We start from the raw sequence: 19,330 nt of genomic DNA, 5'->3' as shown, positions 1-19,330 counted from the left end.
ATCATCTCGCCTTGTAGAGCCACCCCCTCGTGCCACATGGACACGGCTCGCTCTCTGGGGAACAAAAGCCTGTTTGATGAGCGACGACTTGTTGCGTGGATGGGACTGAAGGCGTAACACGTTAAGGCAGAGAGAGTGAATTACTGTGACTGTATTAGTCTGAATAAATAGCAGGTATCGCCTTTGTGTGCATCCCTTTTGAATAAAGACGAGGCGCGTCAAAGAATGTCAGACCTGCGAGGGCTTTATATCTTCAACCTGGGACCCATCGAGGCTCATCTTTGATTTTTTTTCTGTCTTTTAAAGTTGTTGTTGTTATTTTGTTTTTTGTTCTTGCGTAAGGACCGCTACCTGCACCCACACTGCTCCACCACCATGTCCTCGTACTGTTTGTACACCACGTTATTGCCTGAGTCTATGTACAGGATGCTGATGGGGCTGAGTTTGGTGGGGACGCAGCAGCTGGGCGGGGTGCTGTTGGGGTCCATGGAGTTCATGAGCGTCTGTATGATGGCGTGGTTGGTTGGCTCGAGGTGCGACCTCAGGGGGAAGTCGCACACCCCCTCGCAGTGGTACGCCTCGTAATCCAGGGGCGCGATGATCCAGTCGTCCCATCCCAGCTCCTTGAAATTCACATGCAGCGCCTTTTTGCTGCACCTGGATTTGGACTTCTTCCCGTGCCTCTTGCCGTGACGGCTGCTCAGCGCGGTCCTCCGCCGCCGCCGGGGGCCCTCCCCCTTGACCCCCCTCAGCGACACCCCCTCCTCCCCCGCCGCCGCCGTCGGCTTCGCCGCCGTCGCCTCCTCTTTCTCGCTGGCCGACCTCCGCGACTTGATCTTCTCCTTCATCTCGTTGAACAGGTTCTCCCTCTTCTTGGAGCGCGTGTAGGCCACCAGGATGGCCTTCTCCTGCTGGGACCGACCGCTCCTGTCCAGCCCCAGCTGCCTAAGGTCCACCTCGGTGTCTGATTTGCGGAGAGTCACGCGCAGCTGGAAGCAGAGCTGGTTCCCCTGCTGGAAGTGATGATGATGGTGATGATGGTGGGGGTGGTGGTAATGATGCTGGTTCGCTTTGAACATGTCCCACGCGTCCAGAACTTCCCAGCCGGCCTTGGTGGAGTCCAGCGGGTCCAGAGACCTGGAGTCCAGCAGTCTGTCCGAGCGGCAGGGGTAGAGCTGGATGTCGTAGAGGCCCGTCGTCTGCAGGGAAGTTTGCAGATTCCCGGGCGCTCTCCTGAATATCCTTAATTCCGCCCCGACCAGCTCCTCTTTGTCTGAAAGGGTTGAGACATCAAACAGATACTTTTGTCTTCGCAGAGGAGAGTGCAAAAGATCGTCTGCAAGGATAAAAGAAGAAAATAATTGCAGTCAGATTCACTTAGGGTGTACAGTGTTCAGAGGGATGGGGGAGGGAGGGAGGGGGGCACATTCTCCCACAGAGGCATCTCTCTCTCTCTCTCACACACACACACTCTCTCTCTCTCTCCGCCTCTTGTTTTTCAAATGTCCACCCTGAACCTGCCTGAAACAAACTACAGCTGACAAGTCCTCAGTTTGGATATGAATGAAAAAAAGTTTATTATTGGTAAAAAAAAAAAAAGAACTGCCTAAATCCATGATTATATTATACTTATAAATCCATTATTTCCCTTTGATTTGATTTGACTCCATTCAAACAAACTGATCTCGACAATAAAATATGTTGCAATGCTTAAGGATATGTGAGGGTTAAGTTTAACCTGCTTTACGGTTTCGTAATTGAATTCCATGCACATTTGTTGCACATGAACAGTTTGAGATTGTATTGTGATCTTCATGTCATACACAGGAACTTCGCTTGTTAAAAAACAAACACATATATACATTTTTTTATCCACCTGTTATTCCAGGGCTGGAATTCGTTTTTTTTGATATTGCAGTGACAATAATCCAATAAAATCTGAGTAAAATGTAATGTCGCGCTACTTTTAATCAAGGCAGAATGTTTTAATGAAAACGGCTCTGCTTTCATTCCACTTGATGACAGATTGATTACTAATTTCAAGCTCTTTGACAGAGTGGACATGAAGTTGTTCCTTCTTTGCGATCTCAAACGTTCTCAAGAAGCAGTCCGAATATCACAAATGTGTTCTTGCAGCGTTGTAAGGCGAAGGAAGAAAAAAACAAAAAAAACAAGGGGCCTAGTGATTTGTAGGCCCCTGGGTGCTGCCAGACACAACGGACCAAAGGCGACATACTGTACACTCAACTGAACAATACACAATTAATGCATTATTCCCTGCTGGAGACCCAGGAGGCCAGCAAATATCCCATCAATGAGACTGGAATATAACACTGAGGGACAATGCATGAAAAAGCATTAGCGTTTACACAACACAATAAATATCTGCATTTAAAAAGTCCGAGTGTTTTTTAAAGTTTTTTTTTACGAAATGCATGTTTGATCAGAATAAAATATGTTTGACATGTGTTGTCAACACAACACATATTCAATTAAATTGTTCTTGGCTTTGCTCCAATATCAACTACAACAAGGTCTTTTTTGTATCATTTTCCGTTTATATCATTCTTTTTTTGTTTCCTGCATTTTTTCCTTTTTTTCGAGATTTTGATAGAGTGAATGCAGAATTTATGAGGAAAATGTATCAAGAAAATTGCACACCATTTAAAAGAAATCTTAAAAGGTTTATTAAGTTATTATGGGATAAAGGAAATCCTCTCTTTTAAACGTCACCTTTTCCATACAAGGTTTTAAACCTAAAAAAAGGAATTAAATTGCTTGTTGAGATGAATGATGTGTGGTCTTTTCTTTCTTGTAAAATAAAAGCATGCTGCCTCGATTGACTGTCTCCATTTCTATCTGAAATTCAAACAAATAAAAGTGACATGACTACATCTAAGAACCCTTGTCATAAAATTTGTAAAACTTGCTCTAAAGAGATATCTGAATCTAGTTGTCAGTTTCCCTCCGTGAACCCTGCCGCGTCAAACAGTAAAAGCTGATTGAAACCGTGTGCTCGTTTCAGTGACTGTGCCCGTATGGTCTGCATTAGGACTCTTTTTTTTTTATAAGACCTCAAACAAATCGAATGCAAGTTCACCAAATAATTAACAGTTCTGAATTCCCAACTTCCTCATTAAAGCACTTCCCCTCTTATATTTCATCTCATCCTGCCAACGACAACATTCCCCTTAAAACGCGCCTGCACGGACTGACTGACTGACTGCACACACTGTTGGAATTATTGAGAGATATTCGTGTTGACAGTTAAAAAAATGCAGAGAGTTTTCTTAATTTCATTATTATGTAAAAAGCCAATTTTTTCCATTACGCGTAAGATGCTTGATGGTGGATAATTGGGGGAGAGAGTGCGGTGGACTTTATTGCTTGGTCAGAATGGCATTCTGTGCACTTTAGTTTGACCCTGTTGCTTGTTTTTGATCCAATGTAAAACATATTTTTGCCATCTATGCCTCTGTTTAGAGCGAGAGAGAGAGAGAGAGAGAGAGAGAGAGAGAGAGAGAGAGAGAGAGAGAGAGAGAGAGAGAGAGAGGCCGGGCTGCACCATCTGCGCTTTAATGAGTCACACCAAGTGCCAAAACAAATTTTCCAATTCGGGTTATTCTTTTCTGATCTTGCCATTTCTGACCTCCAGAAACACCCTGCCTGGTTTTATAAGCTAATTTAATTTACCTACAAAGGTGCGAGAACCAAAGAAGCCGTAGATCATAGGTGCACTTAGTAAAACCTGTCTCTGCGCGCATGAATATGCGTAAAAGACGTAAAACCTGTTACTTTACGCGTCAAAAGCTGCCCCCGTGTGTATTTATATTCCTGACGGAGGCGATTGAAATAACGAGAGCTCCCAGCTGAGGTCCATTCTGCAGGTTAATGCAATACAACACTTAGGGGATGCTGGGAGGAATCCCAGAAGAAACCAAAGGCGCTTGAGCTGAAAGAACGAGAAGAAAAAAATATTTTCCGTAATTAAAGTGGCGCTCGCAAAGGGAGGTTCCGCAGTAAAAAAAAAAGAAAAAGAAAAAACAATTCACAGCGGAGGAAGTGCTCTTTCATTTTTCGCCCCTCGTCGTCTTTTTGGTGATGTGCCCATCGTGGCCGAGCTGGGTCATTATGGAAGAATAGACAGTGTTGGATATGTTATGACATGAACACTCAATTAGATCACCGAGTTCAAATACTCCAATCAGCCGTTCGATGCCAAGCAGCTCTCAGAGGGTCCAGCTCGGGGTCAGAGCCAGTGACACATCACATCAAAATCACAGGAGAAAGTGAGGCGTTTTTCCTATCAGATCAGTTCACACTGCAAGAAATGGCACCACGGACGAGCCATTTAGCTTTATATTCAGTCTTTAAACTTATTTTCTCTGAAAATGAGCAAGTGAGTGAGAGAACACCACATATAATAAATATAGGTTGTTGTTTTGGTTGTTTTAGCAAAATGTATCACATATTGTAATCAACTGTTCTGAATGACATTCCACTGTCTTAAAATAAGTTGATTTGCGCTGTATATGTCTACAGTTGCACCTCACCATGCAGGCAGATAACAAGTGGATTCAAGCAGCCGACTCCGGACTAAATAAATCGTAATGATGGATATTTTTTGCAGCGCACAGTCTCGGAGTGTTCCAGACCAGAGGGAACGCAAACAAAGATAGCTTTTATTTCTCCTGCAAAGATTAACTCGGCTTATGTCTCTTTGTGTGCGCTGGATGTGGATGTGTTTGTGTTTATCAGATTGTGTTTGTCCTCGGAGGCCAGTCAAATCACTTGGTTACTACATGTTAACTGACCCAAACACCTGCTTCTCACACCGACCCGCTCTGCCTTGGCCCCCAACTCCCTTTGTCAGCACAAGTTGGCCAAACTGGGCAGCATAACGGCAACTGATTGGACTCTTTAAAATACGTGACGGGTTTTGGGATGCTAGCCTCTGTTGGTATTTGAAATGTTTGGTGGGTTTTTTCCCCTGTTTGCGTTTGGAAATGAAACAACAACTGAAGTAAAAAAAAAGATTCCTCTGTATTCACGTGGAGGGGGCAGATCAGTTGTTGCTGTAGACTGCACTGACAGTGATTTACTGCCTTCATTTAGAGAGCGCCTTAATTAGTGTTTTACTGTCGTGTTACCTAGAGGTTAATTTAAGTGTAATATAAGTAAATACTTGAAACAAGTTACGTGTTTCGCCGGCTTTGCGGTAAATAGATCCCAATACAGTCACAAAAGTGCTCATGTACAACATGTAATCCTGCAACTTTCTAACCTTACTTTTGATTCACACTTATTCGTATGTTTTAGATATGTTTTGTGCGCGTATAAGTGCGCTTTCACATTATATTTGCCTGCTCTAAAACGTGCGTAAAAGTTGCCGCTGCGAGCTTGTTTTTCTGTACTTTTTTTATGCATGACTGTAGTTGTAAGCCACAATTCTATACGAGAGAATATTAGACCCGAATTTTAAGGAAACACTGTGTCACCGAATTATGCAAGAATGAGCTGATGGAGCTGGCAAGGGACTGAAACCAACCTGTTCCTCTGTCCACAAAACTTGTTATGGTGTTGGCAGATTTAGAGGAGCGGAAAAAGCTTGCGTTTAGTCCGAGCTTCTCTGCAGCCGAGTATGTCCTGTATATGGAGAGCATGTATTCATGCGGCACAATAGCGTCCTTTAGTTCTTCTTTGTGATGGCCCACGATAGGGTGCGTAGACGCGAGGATGTCTTTTAGGATCTTGGATGACCTTTGTCCGTCCCGATGAGAGATCCGGGCTCCCCGGTTTCTCCTCGGCGCAGAGGGAGAGATGATAGCAGCAGACTGGAAACACGGTATATTCCCAAGGAAAGTAAGGAGCAGGCCCAGATATAGCGTCACGAGTCGAGATGCGTCCATGGCTGAAAGAGTCACCGGGAGATGTTAAGAAACTCCCGCTCAGTAAAGTTGGATTCGGGGGGCCGCCGGAGTCGGAGATGGTGTGCGCGTCAGGGTCGGAGAACTGCTACTTTTGCGCCCTCCGGTCGCACCAGAAGAAATGCGATTTGCGCTCTGGACTCCACACAACAGCGGAGACTGTTGGGCCGAGGGAAACACGCCCACATGGTCGCTCAGTGCAGGGCTTCTCAAACAATTTCATGTCACAGACCTCCAAACAGACGCGCTCCAGAGACAACAGACCGACACAGACACGACAGTCCATGAGGGAAAGTTGTTGTTGGTGGTGGTGGTTTAGCAGCCAATTGCTGAACTCATCTACACCGTCCAGAGAATTATGGTTCCCTTTTAATTTGGATGAAAATAATTCAGATTGTGACGTATATCTGTAAATCAAACAATACAATTATACTGTTTTGCTCCTTCCTCAAATAATTATGTTTGACAAATGGTTTAGACTAAAAGCACAGGAGCAGCATAGAGATACTTCCGTTACTGGAGGTGTATAAAATGTACCAAAGATGCAGGTCCAAACAATTTTCAGAAACACTTGAACAGAGTTAAAGTGCTCCTTATCACAAAGTCTGAAAGCTTCCAAGGACACGTCAAATCAGATTAGATTAGATTTTACGCACAGATAGACACACAATGTGCACCAGGTGATCATAAAGCAGCGGCCTTTTTTTTTTTTTTAAAGAAACATACATTTTTTTTCTACTGGATTTAATACATGTATTTGAGGAATATTGAATAATATGATTAATATAACAAGGCAGGTGACATTTCAGTATTGATTTTGTGTTGAGCGTATAGCATTTTCACAGGAGAGAATTAACGGAAGGGCAAAGGTCTCGTGCATTTTAATTGTAACTCAGAGGTGACCACAGTAAACTCTCAACATTTTAGCCGAAATGTTGAGCCGAAATGTTGAGTCACTCAAATGCAACAAACATGTTTTAAATAACACTAGTGACCTCTAGTGGACATTGTCATTTATTACAACCCAATGTGGACCAGAAAGAAACCAGGACAAATGCTGCATTCACGTCCTCTGGGAAAATCTGATTGTTTGTCTGATCATGTATTATATTGAATTCAAGGTAAACATGTAATTCACCAAACTTCTGTTGAATGACCAGTTTTGACAATGACTGAAACATCAAGTAGGAACATTGTATCTTCATGTTACCTGAATGCATCATCAAGGCCAGACGCGCGTGCCACCAACCAACACATTTGTACTTTTGTAATTTCCCAACTCCTGCGTTTGGTTTCTTCATTTTTTCCTAAAAAGACAAACAGTTGTGAGTTTGCGATGATTCAGGTTACAGTGATGGGGGTCTTTATGTCAATACATTTAGTTGCGTTAACCTGCAGCCCACTGTGTGACATTATCTCGTTCCAGCAGAGGGCCTCAGTGCTAAGAAGACAAACTGCAGCTCATATAAGTCACATGCTAACGTTTAATCCAGTACCAACCAGTGTCCAGCGCTTCTTCAGAACCAAATCGGACGCACTTGTAATGGCTAACGCCTCTGCAAACACAACATTAACGTGTGGTCCAAAGGCTGTGTTTCAGAGGAGATACATGGCGCAATTTGGTCCATACTGCGGTTGCGCTGAATATAAACGGTTATAAATTGGGAGAGGAGCCGCGAGCGCCTCCCTGATTTCAGCACCACGGAGAGCAAACTCGCAGAGAGGAAGTCAACACACGCACATGCCCGTCTCTGTACACATAGACCTCCTGCGTGTGTTCAACACACATGCTCGGCCTATATGTCACGTTTTTACAGCTGGCATCCCATAATGTGACTCAGTCAGCGACATAAGAATTTAAGAAATACTAAATTACACAAATCCACGGAAAAGCCGTTAGGATAAATATTCTGAATTTTTAAAAAGAGGATATGTTAATATCATATTAGAACATATTATAACTGGTTGGCCTCGAGATGTATCGAGGCGTGTGTCATGTGGTAAAATGGACATTTAGATTTATATCCGGTGTGTCAGTTACATGTTGATCATATGCCAGATTGCCATACACACATGTCACTGCATATAGCCTACATATTATACGTCAGCAGTCGGCTCTATGTGATGGAGGGGAGTGAGTGGTTAAGTAATGCCTCTCGCGTTATGTAACACCCTCAGGATGGTATAGTCATATCGCGCGTGCACTGTCAGTGGTCTCGCTTCCTGTCCAATCGTGTCCTCATCTCTCTCTCTCTCTCTCTCTCTCTCTCTCTCTCTCTCTCTCTCTCTCTCTGTCTGTCTCTCTCTCCTCCACCCAACATACAAACATCAGATCGGAGGCTGCCACCACCGGAGCACCAGCACAAGCAGCGGAACGACCCTTTTGTGCTTCACCGACCGACGCGCATCCTTCTGCGAGGAAACCACCGTCACACATCCAGGCAAGCATGTCATTTATTTTTCTTTCACGAAAGATCATTTCTAACCAATCCATCATTACCATTTCGCTGAAATTAAAATCAATCAATAGATATAAATGAAACTGTTCACAGGGTGGGAGCAGGTGGGCTGAGGAGAGGAGGGGCTGTTTACAAGTTCAGGAACGAGTCTTTTTGTCGAATCACCCACATGAACGCACGCACCATCATCCATGTTTTGGGTGGTTCTGGGTGAAATGAGGACACATGAGGTCTGAAGTTGGATGTTTACATCACCTCCATTGGTCACAATCACATATATAATTCGCGTGCCTTTTATTCTCGAGGCATCTCCCGGAGGGTAAAAACAAACAAACATTCACAGCAACTGTGGGGGCATCAGATGAAACAAAACGAAAATCCCCATCGCTGCATACATCATGATATAATATAACACAAGCCATTTGAGGGCAGTGTGGGAGAAGATGCTGTCATTGTCAGAGGATATCTGAACAAGCCTTTATAATGAAAATGGCTTTGAAGTGAGATGTGGAAAACAAAAGGTAATTTTGTAATTGGGTGATATTATTTGTTAAATATAGTTTATTGTTAGAATTGTATGTCTTTTTAAAAGGGTTTAGCACCGTAAAGGTCCTGTGTGGAACCATTTGGGGCCAAAACAGAGAGAATGATGCCATAGGGTGTTATCATAACAGTCCGCTACTTATGTATGGTACGAACCTAATGAACATATTCTGGACTATCAGGAATCCCTTTTATCAGTGTTGGCATCGGCTTCAATATGCTTTATGCTCCCTGGGATGATCAAAAGTCAAAGTGATTACTCAGTCTTGATGTCATGCAGTGATGACGCAGTCTGTTTAAGGGCTTGAGGGGCTCAGAACGAGTGTTGCAAATGATGTGCTGCACCGAAAAGAATGACACTTCCTGCGTTTGGACATAGATGCTCAGTTAAGATCACACAGTGTGCGTCGAATGTCGTCACCACTGAAATTACGCAACTTAACAGATGGAGTGGGGTTAATATCAAATTGGAATAAACAGCTTTCACATTAGTGAGTTATCAACATTAAAAAGCACATAGACTGGGATGGATTAAGGGAATTTATCATTCACGCCCACGCCATGCTGTTTTACAAGCAGACCATCTGGACACGGGAAATAGATTCAGTGGAGGCTTAAAGACTTGTTTACTAGTCATGTACACATGATCTCAGCATCCCACCCACACGCGTTTATCCAAGTCTACCTTTCCCAGTTCATCTACTTCCTAGTCAGGCCACTCTTATGCATAGTTGAGTTGTTGGAGTGACTGTGTATCCCTGACACAGGTAGATTGGAGCAGTTTGTCATGCTCAAGAGAGCTGAAAATCTCCTGTGTTTGCAACTTAGATCATGCTTAGCCCGTCGCCCAGTGGGTAGCCAATCAACATTGTCTGGAGTCATGCAGAGGATCCGGGTGCATAATCTTACTTTATATGGGCTAGTTCAGGACAAGTGCAAACACATGCGAAACAGGCAAAAATGTCACCACAGCTCAGATGCATCATGGGCAGGCGTCTGTATCCAAATACCTCACAGGGGTTCATGTTACAAGCTGACACTATTGAGTGACTTTCAACATATTATGAATACAAATACCATGAGACGATTCCTTTTTGAATGATTTGGCTCGTGGACGCCACAGTCTGATCTCTGATGCTTTATTGCATGTTCTGAAGAAGCCTCTTGCGTTTCCTTCATAAGGCTGCTTGTAGTTGCATGAATTTATTAAAAAAAAGTCACTTCCTAAAATAGAAAAACGCCACTCTCTCCTCTCAACCACACCCTGTTTATTGAATTATTTCTGCCCCTGTTCCTTCATTTGCCTCAGACCTAATTTCTTGTCGAGCACTTTCCTAGTGTACATAATCATACATCACAGGCTCATTGGAATAACTCTTTTAACATCCATCATCATGGATTTTTTAAACCTGTTGTCTTCACTGTTAGTTTCTTTTCTTTCCTGAGCTCACAAACGCTGGCTCAAGGACACAATGTTCATTCAGTGTGAGAAAAACACTGAACAGCTGAATGGCGAACACCCCCACATCACTTCGGCACACTCTAGATATTTTTCTCAGTGAAGGATATAGCGTCTCAGGATGAGCAGCAGAAGTCTACAGTCTTTGCAGATTTACACATAATTGGTCCCATCTATAGCTGGAGTCCTTTCGTAAAGCGCGTTGCCCTCGGTTGCTAAGACTGTTGCTAGGGCACGGCTGTGGTTGCTCTGCCCTGTTTGGTGCCTATAATCGGATTCTGCTGTGCCAGTGCGTCAGGCAGCTGTGCAATGCCTCGGTATGATGATGCTGTGGATGCCTGAAAACAAAAGTGAAAAATGTAGGCAAGGTGGTGTTGGCCGCACAGCACGCAAATCTATTTTAAGGGTCTGATTAAAAAAAAGGAGGTTTGAGTCTGATTCCCAGGAGTCTCTGCTCTATTTTTGCAATCCTATTTGGGCCTCTGTGGTTTGAAGAAAGAGGGTTTTGCACGAGTCTGGGCTGCTCATACAGGGTACGTGGCTTATATTAGGTCAAGTGGTGATATCATTCTGTTATTGGCAGGGGGTTGTTTGGGGAATCCAGATGATCGAGGCAAAATCGGAGAAAAAGTTTACCATCTGGATGAAGCAAGTGTTCGGGTTCATCGATGCGGCAGCAGCACACAGGCCTTGGGGTCAATTACATCATTCCCAATGCAAAAAAACAACACATGTATGCTCTTACGCAACTGACCCCCTTAGGCAACGATGCTGAGAGGAAATGACGTGAAGTGATTGTATAAAGTTTATTCAAGCGTGAGAGAAATTCTGCATTATTTAGCTTCAAAGCATCAATAAGATATGTTTCTTCCTTGTTTGAATTTGCATTTACGAAAAGTTTTGTTAAGAGTTCATCACGACTTTGGTCTCTACAGAAGACCTTTTTCTCCCAAGAGGATGTCCTATTATATCGCTCCATCGTCTATTATATCCCAATGATAGAGGCACTTTGTAGCTTTTGGCCGGCAGCCCCACAGTTTTGGCACAGAAGGATGATAAGGAGAGTTAGTGCAGTGCACAGAAATGGGACACCTTTCATCTATTATTGTGCTGCATTTGATCATCTGAAACCAAGATGACTTTGACGAAAAACAAGAATATGAAAAGAGTAATACCAATCTTTCGTCTTTATAGCTGAATCTGTGGAGACTCTGAACTCTACATTTGCATTTGTCTCATCTCTTATTCTGTTTTCAGCCACGCTATCATGGCTCTATGGAAATCTATTGGTCGGCCCACCACTTTGGTCCAGACTGAAAATCCCAACAGCTGGTTGATGCATTGCAATGCAATTGAGCAGACATTCATGGTCCCCAGATGATGGATCCCAGAGGCTTTTCCTCTAGCACCACCATCAGGTTGACATTTGTAATTCAGAGTGAAATATGTCGACAACCATTGGATGGATTGCTGTAAAACTTTGTACGAACATGCATGGTCCCTTGAGGATAAATCTGAATGACTTGACCTATTAACTTTCATCTAGTAGTGCTACCAGCAGGTCAACGTTTTCATTATATTCAGGGATATATCACAACATATACTTGATGGATTGCCTTGAAATATTGTACAAACATTCATGGTCCACAGACGATATATCCTTTATGAGTTGGAGAAGCCCTGACTTTTCCTCATAGTGCCTCCACAAGGTTGACATTTTTGTTTATTATTGAAATATGTTGACAACTAACCAAATATGTGCAAAGGTGATGACATTCCAACCAGCCTCAGCTGTACGGGCTGATCCGCAAATGTTAGCATGCCAACAAGCCAAACTAAGATGTTAAATATGTACCTGCTAAACGTCAACATGCTAGCATTATCATCACTGCAAGCATGTGAGCGTGCAGCCATTAGCATTTAGCTCAAAGCACAGCTGTGCTTAAGCCACTAGCGTTGCTACATACATGGTATCTTATATTTTTACACCTTTTTGTTTGTTTTTGCTGTTCAATGTATTTGTCTTCATTTGACTGTTAAAGGACCTGACACATTCTGATTTAAAAAAGGTTCTTTGCTGTTTATTTTTAGGGTTGACATGTAGAATTTTCCCGTAAATTCAGTGTGTGTTGGTCGTGGCTGGCTCTGGGCTTCTTGTGCCGTCTGTACCAGGCAGGATGTGTGTGTGTGTGTGTGTGTGTATGAGGGATCTAGTGGCGTAACGGAGTTCAGACAGAGGGCCCTTGTTTGTAAAGGGTTTCAGCGCCACGTCGAAACGCTGCCACATACACAGACCACAGAAAAAATAACTTCGCTGATATTTCTCCTCGTTTTTCATTTGACAGAGGAAAACGCTGAGTGAAGCACAATGGGACCGTTCCAGGAATATGAGGTAAGTCTTATCAATTACTTCTAGTCACCGTTGACAGATTTCTGCACGTTTGAATGACTTCTTTTCCCAAAGAGAAGTGTCTTTTTTTTAAGCAATGCAATAAAGAAAAACATGAATAAAACGTGACCTTACAGCTGTCATGAGGCACGCAACCAACAATAAAACAAAATCCAGTCTTTTATTAATTTGAAAATATGCCATCCTGAAAAAGAAGTTCCACTGAGTGAAGGTGGGAGGCTACATCCCTGCCTGCAGCTCTGACAGATGTTACTTCGAACAGGAAAAGAAGTCGCCGGAGAAAGGAAGCCCCCGCAGCCGCATCCCACGTTTGGTTCTCCATCCCTTCCGACCAAAGGACAAAGGCTCGCCTCTGTCTGATTCGCCGTTTTCAGAGGAGGAGGGGAAGGAGTGTGACATCAGCTCAGACCACTCCAAAAGGACCATCAGCACCAACAGCTTTTGCTCTGGTAAGAAGTTCAGCTCCAGTCTGAGGACACCAGATACTTTGAACGCCATTTACAGGCTTTCAGGTGCAAGATTGTATTGGTTGGTTGGGAAAACGTTGAATCCTGACTGTATGTGTGATGAAAGCAGTGATGGCAATACTCCAGTAAAATAGCAAAAGTACAGAAGTGTTATCAGCCAAATGATATTAAAGTAATACAAGTAAAAGTACTCATAAGGCCAAAGGGCACTTAGAGTGTTTTCCATTTGATCATCATGTGCATAAACATGTGAGCAGCATGTTATTGTTATAGCTGATCAAGGTGGGGCTGATTAACTGTTTTATATGATGATCGTTTTGTGGTTATTCCCTAAAATGTATTTCCTGAGTAAATTAACTTAAATACTTTCCTGCATGCTGGATAACACGACCTCAAACTAAAAATATAGAGAGTTTTTTTTTAACAAACACAGGAAATTAAAGACATACAAGACTACACTCCAGAAAATGCCTGTGTAAATGTGCATGTACATGTGTGTGTACACTATAAAAACTACCACGCAACAAGCACACTGACAACTTTCTTAAAGTGTAGCAGCCGTTGTGAAACGTGTCGCGCTATCTGTCAGGTAACACCCAGACTTGAACCTTGAGCTCTCACTGCCTGTGTTCGCTGCCTGCCCCACGCTGCCTGTTCTCGGCTATTACTGTCTGTGTGCCTGTCTACAATAGATGACACCGGCTGCCCCACTAGTCAGTCTGTGTCCCCCTCCAAAACCCCGTCAGGCTCAGAGCAGAGTGCCCACGGCTCGCCGACGCTGCCCGAGCGCAAGACCAAAGTGAAGAGGGTGAGGGTGATGGCCGAGTGGAGCGGCGAACCACGGAGCGCCCCGAGGCACAAGAGGGAACTGAGGTCGGCCATGAAAGCCAGAGGTAAAGGAGAATGCGCAGATAAAAGATAAGATAGATATATATATATAGCAGATTTCCCATGTATGTTGACTTGAGCAGACAGTGGCCGGGAAGCAGCCGCTTGCCTAAAAGGAGAAGAATAACTGGAGTGAAACTGAAACCGTGCACTCCAACAACCTTTATCCCCAAAGTCTCCCCACTAAATATGAGGAAAGAGAAGAAGAAAAAAACTGCTTGATCATGAGTCAAGATGAGGAGGACAGCTGATTGGTTGAGGAGAAGGTTTGGGAGCTTAGCCAATTAGGCTGATTAGCAGGAGGTTAGTTCACTGGTTGAATGTGCACAGAGCAGCAGTTTGACTCACAAAGTGGTGGAGGATCACATTAGTTTCGAAATATTTTCCTTGTCACAGTCATCACAGGACACACTAATATGGTTTTGTTTGATGGTAAAAGATGCTGCTCAGGTACGGCTTTGAATTTCTTCTTTAATCATTTCAGCACAATATTTAATGAGCAGTTTTTCTCTGCTGAAACAATTTAGCTGGAAATGTTCTCGGCTTCTGTATTGTGCTGAGGCCTCTTACATACAGCGTCTGTCTTGTTACACATGGATGTTATTGGCTAATTCTGCAGCGTAAATGGTATTTGTAATGAACATGAAGGGGTTTACCTGTATGTCCCGCTCTTCAAAGGTTATATTATGGGATGTGGGCCATCCAAAAGCTGCTGTTTGAGAATGTGTCGGGCTGTTCTATCTAGTTGGTCCCTCCATTAGGGAGACATGATGGAAGTCCTCTTTACAGACACTGTAACATGATAGTCCTGCTTTAATCTGCGCTTGATCCTAACGGACCTAGACGGTGCTTAGATAGAGAAGAAAAGATTGTCCATCAATGATGACACAGAAAAAGAGCGTTAGTGTTCATGTTAGGCTGAATGTTGAGGCTTAAAGTAAGAATATAGCTTTTTCTGAACCGCAACCACTCAGGGGTAATGGAATGGGACCACAAGCCGGCACCAAGAAACATGTTTCTTTTAGTGAAGCACATCGTTTTTACTTTGCTTCATACATTTTTAAATACTCACTTGGTCAGTGTGAGTCAGTGAGGCTGCAGCAGGAAAAACCCTGTGTGTTGAATTGAGCAAGGATGTTTTATTTCTTATGAATTCAACTTTTGATTTAAGGAGGAAGATTGTAAGAAATCACCTTTTCAAAATGATATAGTCTCGAAGTGCTAAAACACTGATGGTTCTCCCTGCAGGTAGTGAGGCCGACTTCAGCTCCTCCAGCAGCACAGGCAGCCTGAAGACCAGGGAGGGCCTCGCCTCCGTTTCAGCTGGAAAGAGAGCTCCTTCACGCAGGTATGAGGTCCATCCGTATAGTCTGCTGGAATAAGGCACTTCTAGTTTAACTTAAAAATAATTTCTTCCCTTTTTTATTTATTTTTCGTTAACAAGTCGGTGATTTATTTATTTTTATTCTCTAATGCTTTCTTTTATCAAGTCGCGTCAGACCGCTCCCAGTGTTCAAACCACCCGGGAGCCCTACAGCCAACCGCAATGCAGAACTCTACGCTCCCTACAGGACTCCACCCAGAGCTGCCTCCTCAACCAACAGCAGCAGCTGCAACTCCAGCCCCACCGCCAGGTACACCAAACACGGCTCTCACGGCATGCATTATTAACAATCGCAGAATAACGATTGTGGTTTTTTTTGGAGTGGGCTCCTGGTCATGTCTGACCTTTCCACATTTCTCCTACTTGGATTCATTACAAATCCAACCTTCCCTAGTTGAAGGAGAAACAAGTGGATTTCGGAGAGCTTTGGACTGTGGCTCATGTGCAGCATAACGATGAGTTAGTGAGTGGGTGGGTGGCTGGATTAAGCTCGGATTGTTTTATCATTTCCTCTCGCAGCCGTCTGGGATTATACCGTCCATGATTTGGCTGTGGTTGGGATTATTGAGGATCTAATATAGCAAATGTCTGAATATGGTAACCAGACAGTGACCCTGCAGACTGCATCCCATTCGTAGCAGGTTTACAGTGAACGCACCTTGGTTTGGAGGAGAGAACAGAGTCATAAATATTTAAAAATGACAGAATTGATGAGTGGACTGAATAGCCTAAAGCTCAGAATTGAAGCCCATTGATTTCTGACATGGTGCTCCAGGCTCTGCATTACTTGGAAGGTTTACTTCTTAGGTTTGTTGGCAGCTCCGCCCTGCGTACGGTTCCACCGAAAAATCTTCTCTCAGCAGTATGAATGACAAACCACAGCCTTTTGAGTTTTCATGCAGTAGTGGAATATGCCCTCTTTATCTCATGTTTACAGCGCCCCATAAATGCATTATAACCCTCCACTCTTGTCACTGCAGGACGCCGTGCTGTCGGCTTTCCTAAGAGTCTTGTGACATCTTTTCCTCTGGCATGCTACCTTCTCCTGGGCTGTTTCTATTTCTGGCAGGGATGCAGTGCTTCGAGTATCCCAGGTTGCTAGGATATTGTGCTTGTGGAAGAGAAGGGGCTTACATGCTGCTTTACATATTGTCCAAATCCACCCACTCATCCTCTGTGGGGGGGGGGGGGGGGGAGGAGAGAGAGAGGGGAGAATGAAGAATCCTTTTATCAGTTCTCTTTGACAATGATGAAACACAGATCAGGAAATGCAATCGGCATCTAGATTGAGGTGTTTTTTTTCCGGTAAGGTGATTTCTTTCCTTGCCAACTGTGCTTGTATTTAGATAAACCAGCATTTTAGGTTTTTTGGTGTTTTTTTTCCCCTCTAGTCTACATGCCAGTAATCCTGTGTCAGACAGTAATTCCAGGCTTCAGAGAGCTTCTGCCAGGACAGCACTCTCTCAGCCAGACAATTTACCATCTGCAGGAAACGATTTTACTTTTAAGTGACAAATTGTTTTTTCTGCTGTTTCTTCAAAATGTCCGGTTGGAAACTGATGGGAAAACCATTGGTTCTAAAGAGGTAAACTTTACCCTTTTGAATCAACCTAATGATCTCTTTCACAAACAGAAGAGCGAACCCGGGCCGCTTCCACTCCTGCGGGGACAACCATGGCATCAGACCCCCGAACCCTGAGCAGTATCTCACCCCTCTACAGCAGAAGGAAGTGGCCATCAGACACCTGAAGACCAAACTGCTGGAGTCTGAGAACACGGTCCGTGACAGGTTAGTTCAGATTTAGCAGCACAGAAGCTCCTGGGATTGGATCTGTAGCTTTTTTTTTATGGTTCTAAGGAACGATGCCGGTGGTCGTAATGGTGGAAGAAAAGGTGAAACCATGGTTGTGACGTAATGCCTACATACTGCAGCCCTGCTCAACTATTCAAATCCTCTGGATTGTGAACCCACTGGGATATTACTATTATGTCATCTGCATTGATGCTACTTGCACAAAACATGCACTGTACATGAAACAAACAAGGCAACTTATTTTAACCTGATTCATCTGCTCTACTTTGTATCTCCTTAAAGAGTTATAAAAGTAGTTTGCCATTATATTATAAAATGAATTACTTTCTTGCCGAGATCGATACCCTTCTCACATCGAGTGGCATCAAATTTCTCATCTGAACTACCGGCAAGCAGATTTTCCAAAATGACAAACTATTCCTTAATTTCCTCTGGACATTTTCTTCCCCTCTTCATTAGAGAGACGGAGGTCGAGGAGCTTAAGTCCCAGCTCGGCAGAATGAGGGAAGACTGGATTGAAGAGGAGTGTCACCGGGTGGAGGCTCAGCTGTCCCTCAAAGAGGCTCGCAAAGAGATCAAGCAGCTGCGCCAGGTGGTGGAAACGATGAAGAGCAGCCTGATGGAGAAGGATAAGGGAATACAGAAGTATTTCATCGACATCAACATCCAAAACAGGAAGTTGGAGTCCCTGCTGCAAAGCATGGAGCTTGCCCAGAGCGGCGCCAGCCTCCAGGACGACAACACCTTGGACTTCATCTGCGACAGCCCCAGCAGCTGCGGGGAGAAGCTGGTGGGGGAGGAAGAGGAGGAGGAGGGTGGACTGGAGCTGGGTAACCAGGGGGCGGAGGCGTTGGCGGATAGCGGGCTGCTGGTAAACGATGAGATGGCTAACAGGGCGGACATTTTGGAGCAGATCTTCATGTCCACTGCGGTGGATTTTAGTCAGGACTGTAGTGGCAAGCTGAGTGCGGGGACGGAGTCTGGGCCTGGGGTGTCTGCGCTGACAGAAGAGGGACAGTTGATCGATGACTCTACTGCACCCCCAATGGCTCTACCTAACACAGCTTCCACCACCATCGACATCTCCTCGAGCGCACTCTCCCAGCACAACACGGAAGACACAGGAATCCAGACTGACACAATGCCCATGTCTGCAGATGTGCAGACCGTGCTCCTCCAGCTGCTCAAGTTCCATGGGGCAACAGGGGATGACGCGGCTTTGTCAGCCCCCAGCAGTCTTCTGGGTCTCCCAGACCTGCCCACTTCCACCACTGCCAGTCTCCCCGACTCAACACCTCCCCCAGCCAGCGTGCCTGGTCCTGCTGCCCCAGAGAGCCCCGACATCTCCGCCGATTCCGGCCTGTGCTGCTCGGAACCCGTGGAGAGCCGACGGTTCATGGAGGAGCTGGATTTCAGTGTCGGCGAGGAAGAACCCCGCCTGTCTCCGGGACTGGATGTGGTCGGCAAGCGCTACTGGAGCAACAGCTTCCTGGTGGATCTGGTCGCGGTGGCAGCCCCTGTGCTACCGACGGTGGCCTGGCTGTACTCGCGGCACGGCGTGGACGGCATCGCTCCAGTGTACAACATCGCCGCTCTCATCAGGGGCTGTTGCATCATGGGATTGCACTCTCTTCGTCACGTCAGACACAGGCCGGATGCGTAAAGGCTTCAACCCCGCATGCACACCCCTGACCTTGAACTCAAAAGCACTTAAGCATTTTTCGAGAGTATTTGCGAGATTTATTGCGCTTTCTGTTGAACACTCTGTATTAATGCAGTTATTTTTGTTCCGACACTGTTACTTTGCACTGTATGGTTACCATGAGTTGAAGCGAAATGGTGACATGAAAGGGATTATTTATAAAGAGGGTTATTTATATATTTATTTATCATTGACATGTTAAAAACTGATCATCTGGGTAGATGGTCATGTGTTATAATTGTCGTGTGGTGTCCCTAGTTGTCCTTGTGTTTAAAAAA

The 19,330-nt window shown here is 44.5% G+C and overlaps 2 protein-coding genes across 2 annotated transcripts; one reads left to right on the top strand and one right to left on the bottom strand.

Moving 5' to 3' along the window:
- Positions 1-347: 347 nt before the first annotated feature.
- On the bottom strand, positions 348-5,909 carry gdf6a (growth differentiation factor 6a; the record flags this gene model as incomplete). The annotated part of the gene is made up of 2 exons (XM_079163953.1): positions 348-1,336; positions 5,549-5,909. 2 exons carry the CDS (start codon positions 5,907-5,909, stop codon positions 348-350), a joined length of 1,350 nt encoding a protein of 449 aa, XP_079020079.1.
- Positions 5,910-12,756: 6,847 nt separating this feature from the next.
- sybu (syntabulin (syntaxin-interacting)) lies at positions 12,757-19,013 on the top strand (the record flags this gene model as incomplete). The annotated part of the gene is made up of 7 exons (XM_079164399.1): positions 12,757-12,780; positions 13,061-13,247; positions 13,958-14,158; positions 15,402-15,501; positions 15,644-15,787; positions 17,171-17,326; positions 17,810-19,013. The coding sequence occupies 7 exons, from the start codon at positions 12,757-12,759 to the stop codon at positions 19,011-19,013; spliced, it is 2,016 nt and encodes a 671-aa protein (XP_079020525.1).
- Between the last annotated feature and the right edge of the window lie 317 nt (positions 19,014-19,330).

Source organism: Pholis gunnellus, assembly GCF_910591455.1.
Source record: "Pholis gunnellus genome assembly, chromosome: 8".
In the NCBI taxonomy this organism is placed as follows: Eukaryota; Metazoa; Chordata; class Actinopteri; order Perciformes; family Pholidae; genus Pholis; species Pholis gunnellus.
Note: the sequence above shows the minus strand (reverse complement) of the source record. Positions and strands in the feature narration are given on the sequence as shown.